The sequence below is a fragment of the Perognathus longimembris genome, chromosome 13, assembly GCF_023159225.1.
Source record: "Perognathus longimembris pacificus isolate PPM17 chromosome 13, ASM2315922v1, whole genome shotgun sequence".
NCBI classification, from domain to species: domain Eukaryota; kingdom Metazoa; phylum Chordata; class Mammalia; order Rodentia; family Heteromyidae; genus Perognathus; species Perognathus longimembris.
In genome coordinates, this window is record NC_063173.1 from 63,023,569 (window position 1) to 63,050,662 (window position 27,094).

General features: G+C 65.1%; 1 protein-coding gene across 1 annotated transcript; it reads left to right on the top strand.

The window, feature by feature from the left end:
- Positions 1-3,808: 3,808 nt before the first annotated feature.
- Positions 3,809-27,094, top strand: LOC125362658 (mucin-6-like). Its single transcript, XM_048361474.1, is given in 44 exon segments — positions 3,809-3,866; positions 6,030-6,138; positions 6,648-6,887; positions 6,973-7,099; positions 7,422-7,512; positions 7,596-7,705; positions 8,473-8,680; positions 8,785-8,907; positions 9,291-9,370; positions 9,372-9,412; positions 9,544-9,682; positions 9,756-9,857; positions 9,972-10,044; positions 10,208-10,231; positions 10,234-10,275; positions 10,278-10,343; positions 10,529-10,690; positions 10,774-10,851; positions 10,854-10,867; positions 11,021-11,051; positions 11,054-11,152; positions 11,341-11,400; positions 11,403-11,589; positions 11,662-11,714; positions 11,841-11,950; positions 12,388-12,414; positions 12,416-12,537; positions 12,732-12,831; positions 12,833-12,874; positions 12,959-12,985; positions 12,987-13,090; positions 13,468-13,654; positions 13,962-14,111; positions 14,113-14,202; positions 15,089-15,174; positions 15,176-15,243; positions 15,445-15,534; positions 15,537-15,587; positions 16,291-16,335; positions 16,338-16,352; positions 17,565-17,594; positions 18,668-18,889; positions 23,797-24,597; positions 26,268-27,094. Coding segments are annotated over 44 exon segments (5,511 nt in total).

Genomic DNA, 27,094 nt, shown 5'->3' on the forward strand with positions numbered 1-27,094 from the left:
GGTCCCCCAGCCGCCGTGGGGAACTTCCGGGACACAGCACCAACACGGGTGGTGATTTCGCACACACTCCCCAAAGCCAGGCCAGCACCTCTGGTCCGGCGGGGACCAGCTGCCACGCTCAGGGGGCTGCCACCGGGTGTCACGCCTGCCCCGGGCGGGGCCCAGCAGCGGGGACGCGTGGAGGAGAGGCTGGTCACGGAGGGGGAGAGGTGCCGGGGCCCCGGGGTTGAGGGGCGTCTCGCCCGCGGTGGGAGCCAGCCCCCACGCCTGCTCTGGAGCCTTCCGGGGCGCCCAGCGAGGGCCAGCACGAGGGCACCGCCGGAACGTCCGCGTGCTCGCGCTCAGCCCGAGCAAAGGCCTGCTCACCACCGAGCAAAGGCCTGCTCACCACCGAGCAAAGGCCTGCTCACCACCGAGCAAAGGCCTGCTCACCACCGAGCAGGACTCACTGCCTCCCGGCGGGCCAGGGAGCGGAGCCCCAGCCGTCTCTGCCTGGACACAGAGCCCTCAGCGGCCCCCGGCACGGCCGCCTCTCGGCCAGGCACCAAGGGCCAGGCGTAAGCCAGGGTGGACGCGCACAATCGCCCGCTTGTCCCCCTGTGAGTTCCGCTTTACCGGGCTGGCAGCGGTCCTGGTCTTATCGCCGTGATTGCAGGAACAATGGCCCGCACAATCTTATCTTCCGCGTCAGAGCCGTTTCCACCGTGCATTCACGCGCTCCTGCTCGGGGGACAAAACCGCCATTCAGCGGCGAGGGGAGGTGGGTCTGGTGCCTCCCGGGCCCTGGCAGCAAAGCTTTCCAGATCCATCCGCCGCCCACAGCCACGCACAGCCACGGGCAGCCCAGAGACGGCGGGGAAAGATCTGGGATGTACAAGCGAAGTCCCGGCCCAAGGTCTGCACGCACACACACACGCACGTACGCACAGTGTGCGCACTGGCAGACGCAGGCAAGCATGACACGCGCACGTGCACACAAGCACACACGCAGGCAGGCACATCCACAGACGCGCGTGCATGTGCCCACCTATACAGCCGTGTGTGTGCACGCACATTCACACGCACAGGCACGCACGTGTGCGCACGTGTGCAGGTACGTGACATTGCACACAGAAGCCCATGCGTGCGGACACATAAACAGACGGCCCACAGGCCCAGTCGCAGGCGCCACGCCTCTGGCCACGCGGGGTCCCACAGCCCTGCCACTGGCCACTCTACACAGGGCCCCCCGGGGACCAGGCCCACGCCACCCACCCGTGCCCGCGTAGAGGCGCAGCCGGAGCGAGTGGGCTGCGACACCCTGCAGGGCGGGACTGCCGGGGGGAGGAGGCCTCCCCGAGGCCCAGCTCCGCTCATGAGCAGGTGCCGCGAGCCCGCCGACGAATGGCTGCACCCGGGACGCCCGGAAAGAGCTGCCGAACTCGCGGTGAGCGGCTGCGGAGGTGTTCCTGTGATGCACTCTGGTGCTGGGGATCAAACCCAGGGCCCGGCAAACGGGGAATGCGCCCACAGTACATCCCAGAGCCCAGCGTCCTGCCACCACTGAAGTTATCAGAGGGGACACGCGGCACCCCCAGGTTGTCCCCGCATCTGCTAGGCCTTCCCAGAGGCCGGCAGAGTGGCCCTGAGGGCCCCGGGTCTGCAGGACAGGGCCCGCCAAGATCAGCAGAGGCCAGGGCTAAGCCCAGAGGGAGGGCTCAGCTTACTATGCGGGGTGGGGGATGGTCTGTGGGGTGGGGATGGTCTGTGGGGTGGGCTGGTCTGTGGGGTGGGGGCTGGTCTGTGGGGTGGGGCAGGTCTGTGGGGTGGGGTTGTTCTGTGGGGTGGGGATGGTCTGTGGGGTGGGGCTGGTCTGTGGGGTGGGGGATGGTCTGTGGGGTGGGGATGGTCTGTGGGGTGGGGCTGGTCTGTGGGGTGGGGGATGGTCTGTGGGGTGGGGCTGGTCTGTGGGGTGGGGCTGGTCTGTGGGGTGGGGGATGGTCTGTGGGGTGGGGATGGTCTATGGGGTGGGGATAGTCTGTGGGGTGGGGATGGTCTATGGGGTGGGGATGGTCTGTGGGGTGGGGTTGTTCTGTGGGGTGGGGATGGTCTGTGGGGTGGGGGGGTTGGTCTGTGGGGTGGGGATGGTCTGTGGGGTGGGGTTGTTCTGTGGGGTGGGGGGTTGTTCTGTTGGGTGGGGTTGTTCTGTGGGGTGGGGATGGTCTGTGGGGTGGGGGGTTGTTCTGTGGGGTGGGGATGGTCTGTGGGGTGGGGTTGGTCTGTGGGGTGGGGGATGGTCTGTGGGGTGGGGCCTGGTCTGTGGGGTGGGGCTGGTCTGTGGGGTGGGGGATGTTCTGTGGGGTGGGGATGGTCTGTGGGGTGGGTTGGTCTGTGGGGTGGGGGCTGGTCTGTGGGGTGGGGCAGGTCTGTGGGGTGGGGATGGTCTGTGGGGTGGGGCCTGGTCTGTGGGGTGGGGCTGGTCTGTGGGGTGGGGCTGGTCTGTGGGGTGGGGCTGGTCTGTGGGGTGGGGGCTGGTCTCTGGGATGGAGGATGGTCTGTGGGGTGGGGCTGGTCTCTGGATGTGGTGCTATTCTGGGGGGCTAGGGGCTAGTCTGGGGACGGGGTGCAGTCCCATTGTGGCAGCTGGTGGTAGGAGGGACCGTGAGGCCTTGGGATCCAGGCTCAGTAGGGCTGAGGCCACGCCAAAGCTCTGTGGAGTTGGCTGGAGGCCACCGAGGGCTGTGCGGGGGCCCACAGGCTCCCTTGACACGGCATCTTTGGGGGGCACGGAAACGGCCCTAGAGGAAGGGAGGACCTGTGCCCGAGCCCCCAGGACCCGGGCGCACAGTCCTAGTCACGGGGCCTGGCTGGGACATGGCCTCAGGGAAGGCCCAGCTGGCCCTCACCCTGACCTTTGCCCTGGGGCCAGCTCTGACCTCTCAAAGCATGTCACATGCCGAGCCCCTCGAGAGCGGGGCCTCCCGGTCCTCTCTGGGGTAGGAGCGCACCCTGGAGCCCACTGTTGCCCCACAAGCCACGGACACTCCCGAGACTCCACTGGGCCCCCGCCAGGAGAGCGGCGTGGTGCTCACAGAGCGAGAGACAGCATCAGGGCCACCGCCCGGCGGGGGGAGGGGGAGTGGCCAGGGGAGGGGGACCCCCTGAAGCCAGTGGTGCAGCCCAGGGCGGAAGGGCCCAGCGACATCTCCAGGCAGGCCTCCTGGGGCTGCCTCAAGCCTGCGGCCAGCAGCACGGGGACCCCAGCACACGCTGGCCGCCAGGTCCTCCCCCACGGTCTTCCTCCAGGAAAGGTGGGCACTCGGGGGTCCCAGGGCCCCAGGAGGGCGGGGCGGGCTCAGGAGCTGTCCGGAACCCTGAACTACCCTCCCGGATGAGCCCGGCCCGGTCGCCCAGGCCTGCGTCTGCCGGTGTCCACACCGGGGGGGGGGGGGGGGGGGGCGGGGAGGCTCTGTCCCAGCCCACAGGACCGCCAGATGCAGGGGGCATTAGTGGCCCCTGGAGAGCCTGTGTCAGCCCCCTCCCGCCCCCTGGAACGGTGATAACGGGGCCACGGCCAATTCAGAATTTCCCAAAGAAGGCAGTCCTGATAAGGCAGGGCCTGGGATCCTGTTTGGCCTCCGCTCTGCCTGGCTGGTGGTGGCGATTACAGGGCTGGAGCACGGGCCTCGGTGGGCGAGGCAGGGCAGGGCCTGCCACCCTATATAAGGTGCCCGGGCTGGCCACTCAGGCCACAAAGGCAGCAGCAGTAGGACTGCCTGAGCGGCGGGGGGCCAGGGCTGGCGGCCACCTCTCCTCCGTCTGCAGCACCATGCTCGGGCCCCAGCTGCTCTTGCTGCTGTCCTGCGGAGGACCCCTGCTCGGCGCCGGTAAGTGGGCGTCCGCCGGGCCACGCAGAAGGCTCTGTATCCCCAGGGCCCGCGGCGAGACCCCGGCCTTGGACAAGTCCCCAGGTCTTCTCGCCTCGCTGACTTAGCCTGGGCAGGCCGACCATGTGGCCATCAAAGAATGGGAGGCGGGAGGGAGCCGGGCGGGAGGCGCTGTGCTGGCCCCCGGCCCCCTCCCGGCCCCAGCACCCGGCTGACCCTGTCCACCTCCCGGCGAGCCAGGACTCCGCCAGGAGGAAGTGCCTTCACTGGAGTTGGGAACAGGAATCAGCCTGTCCGCTGGGTGGGTACAGCAGGACGCGCACGCTCGAGACAGGACAGGCCTGGCCTCTCCATCCGGCGGTCCTGATCCTTTCGGGAGAGGCAGAGGCAGCCAGGAGGAGCCAGAGCCCCCCGGCCCTGACCGCACAGAACACCCTCCACACAGATCCGCGTCCCCCTCTGTAAAGGCGGGGACGCTGAGCCCACAGCCCCCCACCGGCTCTCAGGGAGCTCTGGGGGGACAATGGCAGACAGTCCACTCTCCAGAGTCCACCTGGCCTGGAGGGCCAGACCCCCGGTTGTGACCCCTCTGTACCCGCCCTGTCCACTCTCCCACCCCAGCCGTGGCTCCACGGACTTCTGGAGCCTCTGCCTGCCCACCCCCCACCACACACACACACACACACACACACACCCACACCTCGGGAAGTAGTGGGGGCCAGCCCCGTGGGAGCACTGGACACACGACGGGGAGTGGGGCTGGGGGGGGGGGCAGTGTGCGGGGCCAGGGCCCCGGGAGCTGCTGGGCTGGGCAGCAGGCAACTAGAACACCAGAGCTTCACGACCAAGAACCCGTATTCTGACGGCCCTTCTGCGCAGCCTGCGGGAGGGCAGGGGCCAGCGAGGGGTCTGGAAAGGAGGCGGTGCCTGCGCCAGCCGGCTCAACCTGGGAGGGACGGGGAACAGAACAGCCGGCACGCGTCCCCTGGCAGCCTGGCTTGAGGGCAGGGGTGACAGACACGCCACACTGAAGTCCCTGGGGGCCACGGTGTAGGGGTCGGGCAGCAGCAGCACCTCCACGCCCTGGCGGGTGTGGCCATCACAGCGGCAGGTGCCTGAACATCTCCAAAAGAGCCTCCAGCCCGAGCCTCCGTGCCAGGAGGGTCCTGACTCAGAGAGTGGGCCTCCAGCCTCGGTGAGCGGGCCTCCAGCCCGAGCCTCCCCGCCAGGCGGGTCCCGACTCAGAGAGTGGGCCTCCAGCCTCGGTGAGCAGGCCTCCAGCCGGAGCCTCCCCGCCAGGCGGGTCCCGACTCAGAGAGTGGGCCTCCAGCCTCGGTGAGTGAGCCCTCCAGCCAGAGCCTCCCTGCCAGGCGGGTCCCGACTCGGTGAGCGGCCTCCAGCCGGAGCCTCCGTGCCAGGCGGATCCCGACTCAGCGAGCCATGCACCGGGCAGAACCCTGGAATAGCACGATACACAAAGCAGGTTCCCTTGGCCCTTCTGGAGCCACCGAAAAGGCCCCAACGTCGGGGTGACATCCCTCGGGCTAGGGAGAGGAGTGGAGAGGGAGGACGCCCCCAGGAGCAGAAGAGGCCTTCCTCCACAGCTCCAGGGGCCAGGCAGGGCCATCTTCTGGCCACCCTGCCCCGCCCCAAGGTCACCGTGACCCTGGTATTTAGGCATCTCTCCAGCAACAGTCACCACGTCCCAGGACCCACTGTGTGCAGGCTGCCAGAGAGGAAGAAGATGGAGCCTGAGATGGCTCAGATCTACTGGCCCGGCCCTCTACCCTTCCCCACGCCCTGCCTCCAGCTCACACACACACACACACACACACACACCACACACACACGCACACACACGCATGCGCACCCCCTCCGGAGCTCCCAGGAGGCCCAAGCAGAGCCAAGCTCCACACAGCACAGGACAGGAGCTCCGTGCAGACGAGCCCAACTGGTGAATAAGGAAGTCATAACATCAAGAAGAGGGCCGAGCTGTTGAAGGATGCCAGGGTTCGGGCTGACACCACGCCTGCCCCGCTCAGCCTCCCGGGACGGGGCGGAGAGCTGCGCACTTGAGCAGGGCTGGGCGGCGGTGCTCGGGGCTGACCCCCTGACCGCCGGGAGCGGGGCCAGCGGCACTCACCACGGGTGCTGTCCGTGCAGGTCTGGAAGCCACCTCCTTCCCCAGCCAGGACCCCGGGAACCGAAGGACCCTCTACAGACAGGTGAGGGCCCGGCACCCACTGGCTTCCCGGACTGCCCGGGCCCGGAGGCCGGAGGGAGAGGCCCCAAGCACCCGCCGTGCCGGGACCCACACACGCACACGCACACGCACACGTGCCTTCACGTGCACGCCCCTGTGCGATGCTGTTGCCCACACTGGATGCTGTGGCCTGGGCCTCCGTGAGACCCAGAAACGAGGTCACAGGTCAGGCGTTCGCCAAGAGCACACCCAGGGCACCGTGGGGAAAGCTGGCCCCTCAAAGACGGTGGCCGCTCTTTGTGACCCTGCCCTGGCTGGAGTGGCCCCCGGTCCTCTGCTGATAGGAGGTTGGTCTGTGGCCTCCCGTCTGACAAGATGCCACAAGCCCTGACACCAAGGGCAGCCTGCGGGTAGGCAGACCCCAGACCAGAGCCACGTGGGCGTGGGGGGGGCAGGTCTACCTCCCCCCCAGCTCGGGCTCCCCGGGGCTCCAGCTCATGGCCCAGGCGGTCCTCGGCCTGCCCTTCTCCACCAGCAGGGACCTGGACTCTGAGCTGCGCCCCCCCCTCCCTCCACAGCCCCGACAAGGGCTGGTGCTCCACGTGGGGAGCCGGCCACTTCTCCACCTTCGACCACCGCGCATACGACTTCTCGGGGATGTGCAACTATGTCCTCGCTGCCACCTGCCGGGACGCCTCGCCCTCCTTCAGCGTCCAGCTGCGGCGGGGGCAGGACGGGAGCATCGCCCGCATCATCGTGGAGCTGGGGTCCTCTGTCGTCACAGTCAGCGAGGGGACCGTCTCCGTCAAGGACGTCGGGTAGGTCACGGGGCCGGGCGGGCCAGCTGTGGCCGGCAGAGGGGCCGCGAGGGGCCGGCTGCTGACTGGCCGTTCTTGCCCGTAGCGTGGTCAGCCTGCCCTACACCCGCAACGGACTCCAGATCACACCGTACGGCCACAGTGTACAACTGGTGGCCAAGCAGCTGGAGCTGGAGCTGGTGGTCACATGGGGCCCAGAACACCACCTCATGGTGAGGGCAGCGGGGTCCCGGACGGGACGATAGCCAGATAGGCAGGGCCAGGGGAGGGGCCTCCTCTGGCAGGTCCCCATGTGGCCCACCCCACCTGCCAGGGCAGTCCACCTCCTGCCGGGCAGCCCAGGCCCCCCGCCAACAACCTCAGAGAATCTGGGTTTGGCTGGCAGACCAGTTTCCCCATTTGAAAAGGACCCAGCCCAGAGCTGAGCTCCCGGAGGCATGGAGTCCGGGGCGGGGGCCAGGCCCTGAGAGAGGTGCAGAGGCCTCCCCAGCTCGGCAGGGAGCCTCTCCTGTACCCCCCCGGGGCCACCCACAGGTCCTGGTGGAGAGGAAGTACATGGGCCGGATGTGTGGGCTGTGTGGGAACTTCGACGGGAAAGCAGACAACGAGTTTCTGAGCGAGGACGGTAGGTGGGGTGCCCAGCGGGGCCACGGGGACCCAGGCCCCTCTGCCGCACCCCATGTCCTGACCTCAGCCCCCCACTCCCAGGCAAGCTCCTGGAGCCCCACAAGTATGCCACACTCCAGAAGCTGGATGACCCCAACGAGATCTGTTCCCACGAGGCCATCCCGAGGGTCCCCATCCTGCAGACCACACACGTATGTAGACAGCCAGGGCCCCCGCAGGAGTGGAGCTGACCCCAGGGGCCCGGTGGGCCTCGGTCCAGGGCCCATCCCCCAGCATGGAGCTGACCCCAGGGGACCGGTGGGGTCTCGGTCCAGGGCCCATCCCCCAGCATGGAGCTGACCCCAGGGGCCCGGTGCTGTCTCAGTCCAGGGCCCATCCCCCAGCATGGAGCTGACCCCAGGGGCCCGGTGGGGTCTCGGTCCAGGGCCCATCCCCCAGCATGGAGCTGACCCCAGGGGACCGGTGGGGTCTCAGTCCAGGGCCCCAGTGGGAGCAGAGCTGACCCTGAGGGACCAGTGGGGTCTCGGTCCAGGGCCCATCCCCCAGCATGGAGCTGACCCCAGGGGACCAGTGGGGTCTCAGTCCAGGGCCCCAGTGGGAGCAGAGCTGACCCTGAGGGACCAGTGGGGGTCTCGGTCCAGGGCCCATCCCCCAGCATGGAGCTGACACCCAGGGGACCAGTGGGGTCTCAGTCCAGGGCCCCAGTGGGAGCAGAGCTGACCCTGAGGGACCAGCGGGGTCTCGGTCCAGGGCCCATCCCCCAGCATGGAGCTGACCCCAGGGACCAGTGGGGTCTCGGTCTAGGGCCCATCTCCCAGCGTGGAGCTGACTGACCCCGGAGGCCGGGGGTGGGGGGGGTGTCTCAGAAGCCAGTGATGCTCCCATACCCTGCCGTCCAAGCCGGCTGTGATACAGGATGTGGCCTTGCCAATCTGACCCTGAATGGCTCCCTGCCCAGGCCAGGACCTGTGCCCAGCTGCTAGACCTGGTGTCCCCTGAGTGCAACGTGCCCAAGGAGCCACTCATGCTGAGCTGCCAGGCGGACATGGCCGCGTGCGCCCGGCCAGGCCAGCGGAACTGCAGCTGTGCCACGCTGTCTGAGTACGCGCGCCGGTGCCGCATGGAGGGTCAGCCCGTCCGCCGCTGGCGGAGCCCCGGCTTCTGCTGTGAGTGCCCGGGCGCGCCGGCCAGGCAGAGCGGTGACGGGACGGTCAGAGTGGGCAGAAGGGCGGAGGGACGCCATCCCCTCACCTTAACCCCCTGCCTGCAGCTGGGGGCCAGTGCCCAGCCAACCAGATATACCAAGAGTGTGGCACACCCTGCCTACGGACCTGCTCCAACCCACAGCACAGCTGCTCCAGCACCTGCACCTCCGGCTGCTTCTGCCCCGACGGTAAGGGTACGCCCGTGTCCACGGCCCCTGGGACCCCCCAAGACAAACCTAGAGACTAGACACACAGGCCCTGCCCCTGGCGGGGCCTAGACACGCTGCCATCTGAGTCCCGGGACCCTCGGCCCGGCTCAAGACCCCCAGCTGAGCTGGGGCCATGGCCACACTTCAGGTGCAGGTAGGCTCTGAGTTGTGTCCTGAGGCCTGCACACTCGCCTGGACACACACCCAGAGGGGCTGCAGTGGTGGCTCAAGCGCAGATGAGGTTGGAGCCCCATCAGGGCCTCTCCCAGGCCAGGGGGCGGGGGGAGGAGAGGCCCGAGCCTTGGCCAGCTGGGGAGAAGAAAGGTCCACCCCACCGTGCTCGAGAGCCCTCTTTTCTGAAGGCATGGTGCTGAATGACCTCACCACAAACCGCACCTGCGTGCCCGTGAGCCAGTGCCCCTGCACGCTCGGTGGGGCACCGCTACAGACCGGGACAGATCACCAGAGCGGCCTGCCAAACCTGGTGAGTCCAGGGCCCCGTGGGGCTGGGCCGGGGGGTGGGGGGGGGCCCCAAGCTCTCCCGCCTGGAACGCCGGTGGGGCGTGCCCCGGCCAGGGCCTGCCCTCCACCGGGTGACGCCCCTGCCACCCACAGCCAGTGCTCCGCGGGGGCGTGGACGTGCACCGAGAGGCCCTGCCCTGGCCACTGCGCCCTGGAGGGCGGCTCCTTCGTCACCACATTTGACGCCAGGCCCTACCGCTTCCACGGGACCTGCACCTACATCCTTCTTCGGGTAGGGGGCGCTCTGGGGCTGGCGGGGCGGGGGGGGGGGGCTCTTCCAAGCCTGAGCCCCCGTCTCTCCAGAGCCCCAGCTTCCCGATGAGGGCACCGTCCTGGCTGTGTACGAGAAGTCGGGCTATTCACACTCCGAGACCTCCCTGGCAGCCATCGTCTACCTGTCCAGGCAGGTAAGGCCGCCGGCCAGCCAGCAGCAGATGCTGCGGCCATCTCCCCGTGGGCCCGGGTCCCGTGGGCCCCGGCTCCCTCGCCTGTCTCTCAGCTCGCCCACTCCCTGCCTCCAGGACAAAATCGTGATCTCTGAGGATGAAATCATCACAAACCACGGCGACACCAAGTGGCTGCCATACAAGACTCGTAGGTCCTCCCGTGGGTGGGCGGGCGGGCGGGGGCGGGGGGGGGGACAGGCGGGCACCTGGAGTCTGGCAGAGATGCACCTTAGGGGAGGGGGAGGGACGGGGCGGGGGCAGGGCGGGGAGTGGACTGGGGTAGACAGCCCCTCGGCACTCTGTCCTGGCAGACAACATCACCATCTTCAGGCAGACTTCACCCACCTCCAGATGGCCACCACCTTCGGGCTGGAGCTTGTGATCAGCTGCGGCCGGTCTTCCAGGTGTACATCACTGTCAGCCCTCAATTCAGAGGCCAGACCCAAGGTGAGCCTGCTCCCCCGCCCTCCCAGGGCTAGCCATCCACCACGAGCGGGTGGGGAAAGGCCCTCCCCCCCCCCCCGCGCCCCGGGGAGCGCAGGGAACGGCCTCCCCAGCAGGACCCCACTGGGCAGAGGGGGGTGTCGGGAGGGGCGGGGTGGGGGCTCAGCCCCGTGGCCTGGCTGGTGCAGGTCTCTGCGGCAACTTCAACGGGGACACCACCGACGAGCTGACGACCAGTGCGGGCCTGGATGAGGGCACGGCCTCGCTCTTCGTGGACTCCTGGCGAGCGGGGAACTGCCCGACGGCCCTGGAGCGCGAGACGGACCCCTGTTCCATGAGCCAGCTCAACAGTGAGTGCCGCGCTCCCCCCTGCCACGCCATGCGGGCCCAGAGTGGGGCGACGGCACCCCACAGCTGGCCCTGTCGCCCACAGAGGTGTGCGCAGAGACCCACTGCTCTGTGCTGCAGAGGAAGGGGAGCGTGTTCGAGAAATGCCACGCGGTGGTGAACCCACACCCTTCTACAAGGTGGGGCCTGTGGGCAACCGGCCAGGGGGTGGAGGGAGGGAACTCCACACACGGGTCCCGGGCAGCCAGAACCCCACCGGGCAGGGCGGGAGACCCCCCCCCCACTCCCGTGGCCCCAGGAGGGCAGGTGCCCACAGCCAGCTTCTCCTGCAGAGGTGCGTGTACCAGGCCTGCAACTACGAGGAAACTTCCCCCACATCTGTGCCGCCCTGGGCGCCTACGCCCAGGCCTGTTCCTCCCGCGGCGTCCCGCTGTGGGGCTGGAGAGACAGCGTGAACAACTGCAGTGAGTGCCAGCCACGGGGGGGGGGGGGGGGGAAGGGAGGGTAGTCATGGGACACGGCACTCAGGGGCTAGAGCAACAGCCAGAGGGGCAGCACGGCCCCACGCTCCAGCCCCCTCTGCTTGCCCGAGGCGCGACCCCCACCTCCGGTGGTCTCCCCTCGTCCGAGGCCCGACCCCCCCCTTCCGCAGCTGTCCCTTGCTCTGGGAACCGCACCTTCAGCTACAACAGCACCGCCTGTGGCCGCACCTGCTGTCGCTGTCTGACCCCACGGCCGAATGCCACGCCAGCTCCGTGTCCGTGGATGGCTGCAACTGCCCCGAGGGCACCTACCTGAACCACAAGGCCGAGTGCGTGGGCAGGGCCCAGTGCCCCTGCCTGTTGGACGGCTCCACGCTCGTCCTGGCCGGCCAGTCGGCCGTCGTCCAAGGGGCCCTCTGGTGAGGAGCGGAGCCGGGGCAGGGGGGCGCAGGGGCTCTGCCTGCCGGGGGCTCACGCGCCCCTCTCACAGCCCGCTGCGTCAACGGACGGCTGAGCTGTCCGCGGCAGCAGGAGGTGTTCTTGGGTACGTACGCACGCCGCGGGGGGGGGGGGGGGGGTGGGCGGGCGGGCGGGCCCCGAGACTCTCCCCACGGCACGCGGGCGCCCGCAGCCCCTCCAGCTCTCCTGTCCTCCATCCTCTCCCCTGCAGCGTCCTGCGTGGCCCCCAAGACATTCCAGTCCTGCAGCCAGTCCTCGGAGGACAAGTTTGGGGCAGCATGCGCCCCCACGTGTCAGATGCTGGCCACGGGCAGTGCCTGTGTAAGGGGCAAGGAGAACTGGCTTTCTGGATTCCAGGCAGCTTCCAAAAACACCCAGAGCTGGCACTGCGGGAGCCATGCTCCGCCCCCTCCACCTCTCCCTCCCCAGGGGCTAGGGCCAGGCGGGAGGTCACAAGGTCCCGAGGGGCTCCACGGCTAGGCAGCTGGGGGGTAGGCGGCCTGTCTGTGGGGCTCCAGGGGGACAGGCCGGCGTCCAGCCGTCCATGCAGGAGCCCGGCCCTGAGCGCCAGGCATGTGCCCTTCCCTGGGGGAGGGGCAGCTTTGCTAAGAGGAACCCCAGCTGCCCCCCCAGGCTGAGTGCAAGCTAGAGAGAGGGGCTGGGCCTCAGGGAAACACTGTGGGTCGCTGAGCCCAGGACTGGACAGCCACAGGCCAAGGTCACCCAGCAGGAGCCACTGACCCCAGCTTTCCCTCCAGGTGCCAACCAAGTGTGAGCCCGCTGCGTCTGTGCCCAGGGCTCTATGAGAACCCCCAGGGGCAGTGTTGTGACCCCGGAGGAGTGCCATGTGAATTCGCAGGGGCCTCCTACCCCGGGGGTGCCGAGCTCCACACCGACTGCAAGACCTGGTAAGCATTCACCTCACCCAGGAGGCCCGGGGCAGGCAAGGACACACAGGCGGGGCACTGGGAAGTAGTACCTAGAGGGGAGATGTCCTGGGGAGGGGGCTCTAGACGAGGGTGCTAGAGGTGACAGGAACTGAGGAGCCAAGCTCACGTATGAAGGAGGCTCCCCCCTCCACCATGCCCTTACCCTCTCCCAGCACCTGCTCACGGGGGAAGTGGGCCTGTCAGCAAAATGCCCACTGCTCGGCCACCTGCACCCTCTACGGCGAGGGCCACATAATCACCTTCGATGGGCAGGCGCTTCGTGTTTGATGGCAACTGCGAGTACATCCTGACCACAGTAAGTGCCGGGCCAGGAGAGGGGGCGGGGGGCCACGGCAGGGCCCCGAGGGCCCCTCCTCAACGCGCCCCCCGCCCCCCGCAGGACGGCTGCGGTGCCAACAGCTCACGGGCCCACCCTCAAGATCCTGACAGAAAACGTCATCTGCGGAAACTCGGGCGTCACCTGCTCTCGCGCCATCAAGATCTCCCTGGGCGTGAGCACGGGGGACCCCGAGTGCAGCTGGGGTGGGGGTCCCCGTCACACAACTACACCCCCAGCCCCAGGTCCCCCCCGCTTCCACCTTCCCGCGTGGCCCTTTCTGCAAGGCCCCTCCTCGTCTGATGGGGCGGGAGGTGAGGCGCCCCAGGACCACCCAGGCCTCGGCGTGCACAGCCTCTGCCAGGCCCCCAGGCCCCCCGAGCTCAAGGGGAGCCGGGCTCTGCGGGAAGCCGCGCCAGGCCCGGTGGTGCCCCCCCCCCCACCAGGTGACCCTGCATTCATGTCTTGGCAGGCGTGGCTTCCTTAGAAACTCAGCACTGGGAGAGAAGCAGCCACGGGGCAGCCAGCCACCCGAGGCACCGCGGGGGCTGACTGGCGCCATGCTGTCACAGGGGCTTGTCCATCACGATGGCGGACAGGAATTACACGGTCAGTGGACGGGAACCCTCTGCGCACCTCCAAGTGAAGCCCAGCAACCTGAACCTCATTCTGGACCTGGGGATCCCCGGGAGGTTCAACCTGACACTCATATGGAACAAGCACATGAGCGTCTCCATCAAGATGCATCGCGTCTCCCAGGTACCCGCCTGGCCGACAGGCCCCAGCCATCTCCCCAGTACCCACCCAGCCATCTCCAGGTACCACACCCCCCCCCCCCAGCCACCATCTCCCAGGTACCCGACTGGCCAACGGGCCCCAGCCATCTCCCCGGTACCCACCCAGCCATCTCCAGGTACCACACACACCCCCAGCCACCTTCTCCCAGGTACCCGCCCCAGCCATCTCCCAGGTCTCCGCCTGGCTACCACGCCTCAACCAGCCCCATGTGTCTCTGGACAACGGCTCAACTCGTAAAGCTGAGCTCCCCCCTCTGACGCCCCTGCAGGACCCACTCTGTGGCTTGTGTGGCAACTACAATGGGAATATGAAGGACGACTTTGAGACACGCACCCAGTACGTGGCATCTAGTGAGCTGGAGTTCGTGAACTCATGGAAGGAGAGCCCTCTGTGCGGAGACGCAAGCTATGTGGTGGACCCCTTGCAGCGTCAACACCTTCCGCCGCTCCTGGGCCGAGCGCAAGTGCAGCATCATCAACAGCCAGAGCTTTGCTGCCTGCCACAGCAAGGTAGGCCCTGGAGCCACAGGCCCAAGCCCAGGGGTGCCAGGCCCCCAGCCAGAGGCCCAAGCCCAGGGGTGCCAGGCCCCCAGCCACAGGCCCAAGCCCAGGGGTGCCAGGCCCCAGCCACAGGCCCAAGCCCAGGGGTGCCAGGCCCCCAGGAACCGCACACCCGAGCCTGGGGGTTCCAGGCCCAGATCCACACACCCCCCAAGTCCAGGGGTGCCAGGCTTTGTCCTCCCACAGGGAACCTGATGAAGTCATCCTTCTGTGGAGCCTGAGAGCAGGCAGGGAGCAGGTGTGGATGGGCGGGGCCCCACAGCTCGGGGGAGGGGTCCCCACAAGCTGTGGTGTGTGTATATAGCAGCACCAGGCTTCCACCCACTGGAAGCTGTAGCAGCTCCCAGACCGTGCAGAGTACTCTGGGGGCTGGAGCTGCCAGGCAGAGCCCCTGCTCTCAAGTGTATGGTCAGTGAGGGGACATTCTGAGGTAGGAGACCCCACCTGGCCAGAGGTGAGCCTCCAGGACTCGGGGACACCCAGGACAGCCCTTGACTCTTGGATCTCAGTAGGACCAGGAGAAGCGTACCCCATGGGGCGTGAAGGCCCAAAGCTGGGACCAGCCAGGTGCATTCAGAGCACGGCAGTGTGGGACGGGGGCCTGGAGAGGAACGGATTACAGTGGGAGGTGCAGGCACAGAAGGCACAGCCCCTTCCTGCCTCCAACGGGAGGGCTCTGGGGACACGAGCACAGACGGGGACCCCAGGGTGGGCTTGGCTGAGCACCCGCATAACCAAGCGGCAGCGGCTGAGGGCTGCGGCTTGCGCACGTCCAGGCCCCACGTGCCGCACGGCCCGCTGCGGGAGCCAGACGCCAACACGGTGCCCCCCGCAGGTGTACCATCTGCCCTACTACGAGGCCTGCGTGCGGGACACGTGCGGGTGCGACATGGGTGGCGACTGCGAGTGTCTGTGCGATGCGGGCCGCCTACGCCAAGGCCTGCCTAGACAAGGGCGTGTGCGTGGACTGGAGGACTCCAAGCTTCTGCCGTGAGTGCCCGGCCCCGCCCCACCCGGTCCTCTCCCTGGACAGGTCCCAGCCACCACCTCGGGGCTGCTTAGGGCCGCCCTCCCCTGCCCAAGTCACTCAGAGGCCTCCTCAAGAGACGTTTCCAACAGGACGCGAGCCTCCGCGCCTGGGCTCAGGCCTGGCCGCCCTGACGGACGCCCTGTACGTACCCTTCCCCACAGCCATCTACTGTGACTTCTACAATACACACAAGCATGTCGGCAACAACGAGTACCAGTACACACCGACGGCCAACTGCACGTGGCACTACCAGCCTGCCTATGCCCCGGCCGCCTGGAGAGCTTCCCGGACACCAACATCGAAGGTGCCAGGCCCAGGGGTTTAAGTCATCTCACCACACGCACCGTTACTCGTTCGTTCATTCACCCCTACGTTCACTCACTCAAATATCCGTGTATTCATCTACACATCCGCTCATGAGTGCATTTAGTTCTTCGCTCCCAGAGCTACTCATTCATACGTCCCATTCGTTCATTCACCTCTACGGTCAGTGTGCGCTCACCGACACACTGATTCGCCTGCCCATCCCACTCACCCCCACACTCATTCTCAAGGCACCCACCGGCACACGCCAGTGAATGCGTCCTCCGTGCCAAGCCCGGCTCTGGCCTGGGGACATGGCCCCACAAAACAGCCCTGCCCTGTAGGAGCTTCCCTCCTGGCCAGGGAGAGAGCCTAGAAAGCCAAAATAAGGAAGCAAAGAGCTGGTGACACACATGCGCCAACAGAAAGACGGGTGCCCCCGGTGGCCACCGCTGGACGGGCTGTGCAGGACGTGATTCAGGCCAGGGAGGGCCAGGTTACTGTGTGGCTGCTGGGAACCCAGCACAGCCCAAGATGGGGCAGGGATCCAGGGAAGGAGATGGGAGCGGCTGGGCCCCCAGCAGCAGGATGGAGGCCCGGGGCCCAGCACAGAGTTTCAGAGGGGAGAGGGAAGAGGGAGGGACAGAGTGGCTGGCGGAAGGGGTGGCCCGTCGGGGTGCTGAGCCTGGCCCTTCTCTGCCCAGGCTGCTACAACTGCTCCCAGGACGAGTACTTCGACCACCAGGAAGGATCTGTGTGCCTTGCGGTAAGTCCAGGCCGCTGCCTGAGGCCACCAGCAGAGACCACGTCCTTGGGCCACATGGTGGAGGGGGGCACCTGTGCAGGGGAATGTGAACCTTAGTACCTAGAGCAGCCCCTGCACCCTGCCAGGCACCCACCACAGACACAGAGGAAATGGTACTAGGCCCCCCTTGCCTCCCTCCTCCCCCACCATCGCTCACCCACTCCCAACTCCAGGGCAGAGTCCCCGGCCCTGCCAGAGTATTGAGGTACCCAGTGCAAATCTTCCTTGGACTCTAGGGGTCCTGGAGAGATACTACCCCACTGTAGCGGCCTGTCAGGCTGACATCAGAAGAAGCAGAAGGGAAGAGAAGGCAGGGAGAGGAAGCACAGGGCACAGTCCAGCCCTGGACTTGTCCAGCCCTCTGTTGTGGGTTCTAAGCCACTGCCCTGCCAGAGGAGAAAAGCTGACTCAGCTTTGGGATTGCTCTGGGTTGGGGTGGTGAGGGGGGATGGGGAGGTGAAGGGGATGGTGTGGGTGGGGGCTGGGGAAGGGAGGGGGGTTGGGGAGGGGAGAATGGAGGGGGAGGTGAAGGGGATGGTGTGGTGGGGGCTGGGGAGGGGAGAAGGGAGGGGGAGGTGAAGGGGATGGTGTGGTGGGGGTTGGGGAGGGGAGGAGGGAGGGGAGGTGAAGGGGATGGTGTGGTGGGGGGTTGGGGTGGTGAGGGGGGATGGGGAGGTGAAGGGGATGGTGTGGTGGGGGTTGGGGAGGGGAGAATGGAGGGGGAGGTGAAGGGATGGTGTGGTGGGGGCTGGGAGGGGAGGGGGGAGGGGGAGGTGAAGGGGATGGTGTGGTGGGGGTTGGGGAGGGGAGGGGGAGGGGGAGGTGAAGGGGGATGGTGTGGCGGGGGCTGGGGAGGGGAGGGGGAGGGGGAGGTGAAGGGGATGGTGTGGTGGGGGTTGGGGTGGTGAGGGGGGGATGGGGGGAGTGAAGGGGATGGTGTGGTGGGGCTGGGGAGGGGGAGGGGGAGGGGGAGGTGAAGGGGATGGTGTGGGTGGGGTTGGGGTGGTGAGGGGGGATGGGGAGGTGAAGGGGATGGTGTGGTGGGGGCTGGGGAGGGGAGGGGGAGGGGGAGGTGAAGGGGATGGTGTGGTGGGGGGGTAGGGGAGGATGGGGAGGGAGGAATGGGGAGGGGGAGGGAACACAGTGGTCCCTGATGATCCCTTTCTCTTGCAGCACTGCCCACCACACCACCGACCACCACAGGTGATTGCAGTCCTTGGGTGTCATGGGGTCACTGGCTTTCTCCCTGGCTCTGGTGGGGACATGGACATGGAATGGATGGACACACACACACACGCACGCACGCACACACACACACACACCACACACACACACACACGGCAGCCTTGGTGTCTGTTGGGTTCTAAGAATGGACAGGGGACATAGTCTAGTCTAGGGTCAGAGGGAAGGGTCTGGGAAGCACAGCTCCTGGCTGATCGCTGACCCTGCCCCCTCTCCCTTGCTGGACCTGTCACTGAGCACAAAGCTGGACCTCTACAGGTAAGTCCTCCAGAAGGCCCCGAGGGGCCGCGCTGCCCTTGAAGGACCACAGGTTACCCCTGCCCCTCCAGCCAGGGCCCCAGGGGGAAAAAGGGCTTCTTCCCACAGGGCACCGGGGCTAAGCTCTGCCCACCCATGAGGGTACTTCCACTCTGCACAGGCACGCGGCCCACGGAGATCCTGTCCACCTCAGTGCCGCCCAGCGCCCCTGGGGTCAGCACCGGCTCCCCAGCTCCGCCCACAGGCCCGGTGCAGACACCAAGCCTTCCCACCACACCTCGGCCCCACCCTCTCCCCCTCCCCCCACTGAGGGAGGCACAGCCGGGACCATGCCCAGGACATCCACAGTTTCCCCTGGAGGTGAGAGCAGCCCCCTGGGTGGGCAGGGGCCTCACTGCCTTCCGCTGAGATACTCCTCATAGCAGATTCTCAGCACCAATTCTCTGTGCTAGAGCTAGGGATTTTCTGAGAAACGTGTTCACAGCTCAAGTCGGCCACGAGCCACGGCTGTTCTGGCTGTCTAGTTTAGAACACAGCGGCTCGATCTGCCCTTGCACCCGGCAGCAAACCGCTGCGCCGCCCAGGGGCTGCTGCACTCCCCCGCCCTGCCACCAGGCCGCCTCGGCCAGACAACTCTCCAGGACCTAAGCGCCGGGGAGGAAGGGCCAGAAGCCGCTGCTCCTACAAGGAGGGCGCAGAAACTGGCAGGAGATCTTGGAGCTGTAGGCCAGGGGAACGCAGAAGGAACGCAGAGGGTGTCATCTTATCCTCCGCAGACTCATCGCCAACCACCACGGCAGTATCTGCACCGGCAACATCACCTGTGATCCCGACGGAGACATCAAGGTCAACAGCCACGGGACTCACCGTGACCTGGGCCACCACGGAGCCCACGGCATCCTCCCCGAGCCCGGCCACCAAGTCCACAGCTCAGTTCACAGCACGCACCACGGAGGCAACACCGACCTCAGCAATGCCTGGCATGTCTCCTAGCCGAGGTGAGTCACTGGGTCTGAGCCCCCGAGGCCCAGTTCCCACCACCAACACAGCGGGAGAACAGGAACAAGGCCCTGGGACTCCACAGGGAATGGATGCCAAGCCAGCAAGCGGGTAGGTAGTGGTAGGGGCTCCACTGGGTGCCAGGATGTGGTACAGGAAAAAAGTGGCGCGGTCAGGGAAACGGCAGGATGCAGGGTACGGTCCAGCTGAGGAAGACAGGCCCCAAGGCTACCTGCATGACAAGAGAGCAAGAGGAGAACAAGGACTCAGGAGCCAAGGGACCCTGTAATCTGAGGAAAATAGACAATGTCACTCCTCAAACTAAGGAGCACAGAGCGACATCGTGCGTGAGGGTCAAATACGGGTGAAGAACACTGACAGCTGCGATTATCCACAGCGACCCAGCCCAAGAGCAACGACCAAGCACGGTGACAGGACACACAGACCGCCACCATCTGATCAGATCATTGTCACCCGCACTGCAGCACAGCACCGAATCAACGGCACCCCATACCCAGGAGAGCACAACCCTTGCCTGGACAACCCTCACCGCACGCAACACACATTTCTCATCAGTCCTGCTGTCTCCACAGACACAACCCACCCCTGAGGCACCACAGGAACCCCCCTACACACCACCAAGTACCTCCCCAACACCATCAGGCCAACCCTCCTCGCCCTCTCTGGTGACAACCACCTCCTCCTCTGCTGCTTCCCCTCCTCCACCTACCTTCATATACAACCATCATTACAAGCACGCCCCACAACCTCACTTCAGCCTCTACCACAGACACCACGGCAAGAGTTCTGACGACTACCACCGACAAGGGCACAGGGCCCACACTCACAGCCCAAACTCTGGCCTCCAGCACCAGGGCCACCACCCAAGCCCACAGCTCACTCAGCACTGAGAGAACCTCCCCTTCCCCTCCTGTCTCACCCTTCCTCCCCACCACACCAATCAACCTCCACTGAGGGCCCCACCACCACTCACCACCCCACAACAAGGGCAACCAGGACGCCACCAGCCCACCCCAGCTCGGTCCTCAGCCAGCAGCGCCCAGTCCTCAGCCGCACCCACTCCCCCACACACGGTTTATACCACTGCACGCACCACAGGTCCCCAACAGGAACTGCTCTGCAGACCACCAGCACCCTCCCCACCCAGTCTAGGCCCGAGCCCTCTTTGACCTCCTCTGCTTCCAACATCTCCTCCCTCCTCTTCTCCTCTGGGACACCGACTGCTCACACAACCACCCCACCAAGCAGCCCTCACCTAGTCTCTACCACTTCCACCCCACAGTCTACCCGCCACCATACTGCCAACCACCACCATAGACAACACAGCCCCACCACAGACTTCCACCACCACTGCCACACCAGTCCACAGCTCACCCAGCACAGACACAACCTCTCCTGCCCTCAGCTCCTCCCTCCCTCCACACCACACCATCCACCTCTGTCCACTGGGACCACTGCCACCATATCTCACCACCCCAGTACTGGAAATGCAACACCAGGAACATTCACCACCTCAGCCACACAGAGCACGGCCTACACCTCATTCACCACACACCCCGTACCCAGCGCTTCTGTCTCTACCACTGCACACACCACAGGTCCCCAACAGGAACTCCTCTGCAGACCACCAGCACCAACCCCACCCCAGCCAGTCCCCAGCCATCGCTTCCCTCTCTCTTTCCAACATCTTCCCCCTCTTCCTCGTCCTCCTCCTCCTCTTCCTCCTCCTCGTCTTGGATACCTACCTCTCACACAACCACCCCACCAAGCAGCCCTCACCTAGTCTCTACCACTTCCACCCCACAGTCCCTACCCGCACCATACTGCCAACCACCACCATCGACAACACAGCCCCACCACAGACTTCCAGCACCACCGCCACACCAGCCCACAGCTCACCCAGCACAGACACAACCTCTCCTTCCCTCAGCTCCCTCCCTCCCCTCCACACCACACATCCACCTCTGTCCACTGGGGACCACTGTCACCACACCAACCATTCCAGTACCAGGAGTGCAACCCCAGAGACACTCAGCACCTCAGCCACACAGAGCTCGGCCCACACCTCACTCACCACACACTCCACATCACCTTTGCTGTCTCCACCACTCCACGTACCACAAGTACACCCACAACCACTTCCACCAAGACCACCAGATCCTTCCCAAGCCCATCCACCTCTTCTGTGACATCAACTTCTCATACCGCCATCTCAACAAGCAGCCCACATGGGTGTCTACCTCCTCTATCCCAGGACCGACAGGACCCACTCCCCCAACCTCCACCACCGAGGGCACAGGGCCCACACTCACAGCCTCAAACTCTGGCCTCCAGCACCACGGCCACCACCCAAGCCCACAGCTCACTCAGCACTGAGAGAACCTCCCCTCCCCTCCTGTCTCACCCTTCCTCCCCACCACACCAGCCATCTCTGTCTACTGCGACTACTGCCAGTACACCCCACCACTCCTGTACCAGAAGTGCAACCCCAGAGACACTCAGCACCTCAGCCACACAGAGCATGGGCCCACACCTCCTTCACCCACACACTCCACATCCACTGCTTCTGTCTCTACCACTGCACACAGCACAGGTCCCCCAACAGGAACTCCTCTGCAGACCACCAGCACCCTCCCCACCCAGTCTAGGCCCGAGCCCTCTTTGACCTCTCTGCTTCCAACATCTCCTCCCTCCTCTTCTTCCTCTGGACACCGACCGCTCACACAACCACCCACCAAGCAGCCCTCACCTAGTCTCTACCACTTCCACCCCACAGTCTACCCGCACCATACTGCCAACACCACCATCAACAGCACAGCCCCACCACAGACTTCCACCACCACTGCCACACCAGCCCACAGCTCACCCAGCACAGACACAACCTCTCCTTCCTCAGCTCCCTCCTCCCTCCACACCACACCATCCACCTCTGTCCACTGGGACCACTGTCACCACACCCAACCATTCCAGTACCAGGAGTGCAACCCCAGAGACACTCAGCACCTCAGCCACACAGAGCACGGCCCACACCTCCTTCACCACACACTCCACATCCACCTTTGCTGTCTCCACCACTCCACGTACCACAAGTACACCCACAACCACTTCCACCAAGACCACCAGATCCTTCCCAAGCCCATCCACCTCTTCTGTGACATCAACTTCTCATACCGCCATCTCAACAAGCAGCCCACATGGGGTGTCTACCTCCTCTATCCCAGGACCGACAGGACCCACTCCCCCAACCTCCACCACCGAGGGCACAGGGCCCACACTCACAGCCCAAACTCTGGCCTCCAGCACCACGGCCACCACCCAAGCCCACAGCTCACTCAGCACTGAGAGAACCTCCCCTCCCCTCCTGTCTCACCCTTCCTCCCCACCACACCAGCCATCTCTGTCTACTGCGACTACTGCCAGTACACCCAACCACTCCAGTACCAGAAGTGCAACCCCAGAGACACTCAGCACCTCAGCCACACAGAGCATGGCCCACACCTCCTTCACCACACACTCCACATCCACTGCTTCTGTCTCTACCACTGCACACACCCCAAGTCCTCCAACAGGAACTCCTCTGCAGACCACCAGCACCAACACCACCCCAGCCAGTCCCCAGCCATCGCTTCCCTCTCTCTTTCCAACATCTTCCCCCTCTTCCTCGTCCTCCTCCTCCTCTTCCTCCTCCTCGTCTTGGATACCTACCTCTCACACAACCACCCCACCAAGCAGCCCTCACCTAGTCTCTACCACTTCCACCCCAGGGTCCACTGGCACCATACTGCCAACCACCACCATCGACAACACAGCCCCACCACAGACTTCCAGCACCACAGCCACACCAGCTCACAGCTCACCCAGCACAGACACAACCTCTCCTTCCCTCAGCTCCCTCCCTCCCTCCACACCACACCATCCACCTCTGTCCACTGGGACCACTGTCACCACACCCAACCATTCCAGTACCAGGAGTGCAACCCCAGAGACACTCAGCACCTCAGCCACACAGAGCTCGGCCCACACCTCCTTCACCACACACCCCGTACCCAGCGCTTCTGTCTCTACCACTGCACACACCACAGGTCCCCCAACAGGAACTCCTCTGCAGACCACCAGCACCCTCCCCACCCAGTCTAGGCCGGAGCCCTCTTTGACCTCTCTGCTTCCAACATCTCCTCCCTCCTCTTCTTCCTCTGGGACACCGACCGCTCACACAACCACCCCACCAAGCAGCCCTCACCTAGTCTCTACCACTTCCACCCCACAGTCTACCCGCACCATACTGCCAACCACCACCATCAACAGCACAGCCCCACCACAGACTTCCACCACCACTGCCACACCAGCCCACAGCTCACCCAGCACAGACACAACCTCTCCTTCCCTCAGCTCCCTCCCTCCCGCCACACCACACCATCCACCCCTGTCCACTGAGACCACTGTCACCACACCCAACCATTCCAGTACCAGGAGTGCAACCCCAGAGACACTCAGCACCTCAGCCACACAGAGCACGGCCCACACCTCACTCACCACACACTCCACATCCACCTTTGCTGTCTCCACCACTCCACGTACCACAAGTACACCCACAACCACTTCCACCAAGACCACCAGATCCTTCCCAAGCCCATCCACCTCTTCTGTGACATCAACTTCTCATACCGCCATGGCTACAAGCAGCCCACATGGGGTGTCTACCTCCTCTATCCCAGGACCGACAGGACCCACTCCCCCAACCTCCACCACCGAGGGCACAGGGCCCACACTCACAGCCCAAACTCTGGCCTCCAGCACCAGGGCCACCACCCAAGCCCACAGCTCACTCAGCACTGAGAGAACCATCCCTCCCCTCCTGTCTCACCCTTCCTCCCCACCACACCAGCCATCTCTGTCTACTGCGACTACTGCCAGTACACCCAACCACTCCAGTACCAGAAGTGCAACCCCAGAGACACTCAGCACCTCAGCCACACAGAGCATGGCCCACACCTCCTTCACCACACACTCCCCACCCACCGCCTCCGTGTCCACCACTGCACACACCACAAGTCCTCCAACAGGAACTCCTCTGCAGACCACCAGCACCAACCCCACCCCAGCCAGTCCCCAGCCATCGCTTCCCTCTCTCTTTCCAACATCATCCCCCTCTTCCTCGTCCTCCTCCTCCTCTTCCTCCTCCTCGTCTTGGATACCTACCTCTCACACAACCACCCCACCAAGCAGCCCTCACCTAGTCTCTACCACTTCCACCCCAGGGTCCACTGGCACCATACTGCCAACCACCACCATCGACAACACAGCCCCACCACAGACTTCCAGCACCACAGCCACACCAGCCCACAGCTCACCCAGCACAGACACAACCTCTCCTGCCCTCAGCTCCCTCCCTCCCTCCACACCACACCATCCACCTCTGTCCACTGGGACCACTGTCACCACACCCAACCATTCCAGTACCAGGAGTGCAACCCCAGAGACACTCAGCACCTCAGCCACACAGAGCTCGGCCCACACCTCCTTCACCACACACTCCACATCCACCTTTGCTGTCTCCACCACTCCACGTACCACAAGTACACCCACAACCACTTCCATCAAGACCACCAGATCCTTCCCAAGCCCATCCACCTCTTCTGTGACATCAACTTCTCATACCGCCATCTCAACAAGCAGCCCACATGGGGTGTCTACCTCCTCTATCCCAGGACCGACAGGACCCCACTCCCCCAACCTCCACCACCGAGGGCACAGGGCCCACACTCACAGCCCAAACTCTGGCCTCCAGCACCAGGGCCACCACCCAAGCCCACAGCTCACTCAGCACTGAGAGAACCTCCCCTCCCCTCCTGTCTCACCCTTCCTCCCCACCACACCAGCCATCTCTGTCTACTGCGACTACTGCCAGTACACCCAACCACTCCAGTACCAGAAGTGCAACCCCAGAGACACTCAGCACCTCAGCCACACAGAGCATGGCCCACACCTCCTTCACCACACACTCCACATCCACTGCTTCTGTCTCTACCACTGCACACAGCACAGGTCCCCCAACAGGAACTCCTCTGCAGACCACCAGCACCCTCCCCACCCAGTCTAGGCCCGAGCCCTCTCTGACCTCTCTGCTTCCAACATCTCCTCCCTCCTCTTCTTCCTCTGGGACACCGACTGCTCACACAACCACCCCACCAAGCAGCCCTCACCTAGTCTCTACCACTTCCACCCCACAGTCTACCCGCACCATACTGCCAACCACCACCATAGACAACACAGCCCCACCACAGACTTCCAGCACCACAGCCACACCAGCCCACAGCTCACCCAGCACAGACACAACCTCTCCTTCCCTCAGCTCCCTCCCTCCCTCCACACCACACCATCCACCTCTGTCCACTGAGACCACTGCCACCACACCCAACCATTCCAGTACCAGGAGTGCAACCCCAGAGACACTCAGCACCTCAGCCACACAGAGCTCGGCCCCACACCTCATTCACCACACACTCCACATCCACTGCTTCTGTCTCTACCACTGCACACACTACAGGTCCCCCAATAGGAACTCCTCTGCAGACCACCAGCACCAACACCACCCCAGCCAGTCCCCAGCCATCGCTTCCCTCTCTCTTTCCAACATCTTTCTCCTCTTCCACCTCCTCCTCCTTTGGGCCACCAGCCACTCAGACAACCACCTCACCAAGCAGCCCTCACCTAGTCTCTACCACTTCCACCCCACAGTCTACCCGCACCATACTGCCAACCACCACCATCAACAGCACAGCCCCACCACAGACTTCCACCACCACTGCCACACCAGCCCACAGCTCACCCAGCACAGACACAACCTCTCCTTCCCTCAGCTCCCTCCCTCCCTCCACACCACACCATCCACCTCTGTCCACTGGGACCACTGTCACCACACCCAACCATTCCAGTACCAGGAGTGCAACCCCAGAGACACTCAGCACCTCAGCCACACAGAGCTCGGCCCACACCTCACTCACCACACACTCCACATCCACCTTTGCTGTCTCCACCACTCCACGTACCACAAGTACACCCACAACCACTTCCATCAAGACCACCAGATCCTTCCCAAGCCCATCCACCTCTTCTGTGACATCAACTTCTCATACCGCCATGGCTACAAGCAGCCCACATGGGGTGTCTACCTCCTCTATCCCAGGACCGACAGGACCCACTCCCCCAACCTCCACCACCGAGGGCACAGGGCCCACACTCACAGCCCAAACTCTGGCCTCCAGCACCAGGGCCACCACCCAAGCCCACAGCTCACTCAGCACTGAGAGAACCACCCCTCCCCTCCTGTCTCACCCTTCCTCCCCACCACACCAGCCATCTCTGTCTACTGCGACTACTGCCAGTACACCCAACCACTCCAGTACCAGAAGTGCAACCCCAGAGACACTCAGCACCTCAGCCACACAGAGCACGGCCCACACCTCCTTCACCACACACTCCCCACCCACCGCCTCCGTGTCCACCACTGCACACGCCACAGGTCCCCCCACAGGAACTCCCTCGCAGACCTCAAGCACCCTCCCCACCCCAGCCAGTCCCCAGTCCTCTCTGATACCAACATCCCCCGCCTCCTCCCCCTCCTGGACTGCATCTTCTCATTCCGCCGCCACCCCCAGCGTTTCTCACACGGTCTCTGCCGTCTCCACATCCGGGCCCACTGGCACCGTCCTTCCCAGCAGCACACGGTCGGGCACAGGGCCCACACGCTCGGCTCCCCCTCCGACGTCCAGAACCTCAGCCACCTCCCTGGCGCACAGCCTGTTCAGCACAGACAGCACTTCTACACCCACACCGAGCCCCCTTTCCTCGGCTGGCAGCTCCGGTCTCAGCCCCTCTTCATCTCCCCCGACAACTCTGCACCCATATCCAAGCCCGTTAACCACCTCTCTTTCTCCTGGGAGTTTCCCACATTCTTCTACATCTGGGCCCAGACCACCATCCTTTTCTCTTCCGGCGCTCACTGCTACCTTCCTTCCTCCCTCCATCTCCTCTCCTGCCTCTTCCGTATCATCTACTTCACAGTACACCCCAACAACCCCCACAGTGTCTCGTTCCTCAGTTTTTCCAGGGCCCTCCACTTTACCACCTCTTCCATCCGCCTCTACCGTTTTGTCTCCTACAGCTGCCTCCACTGCGGTTAA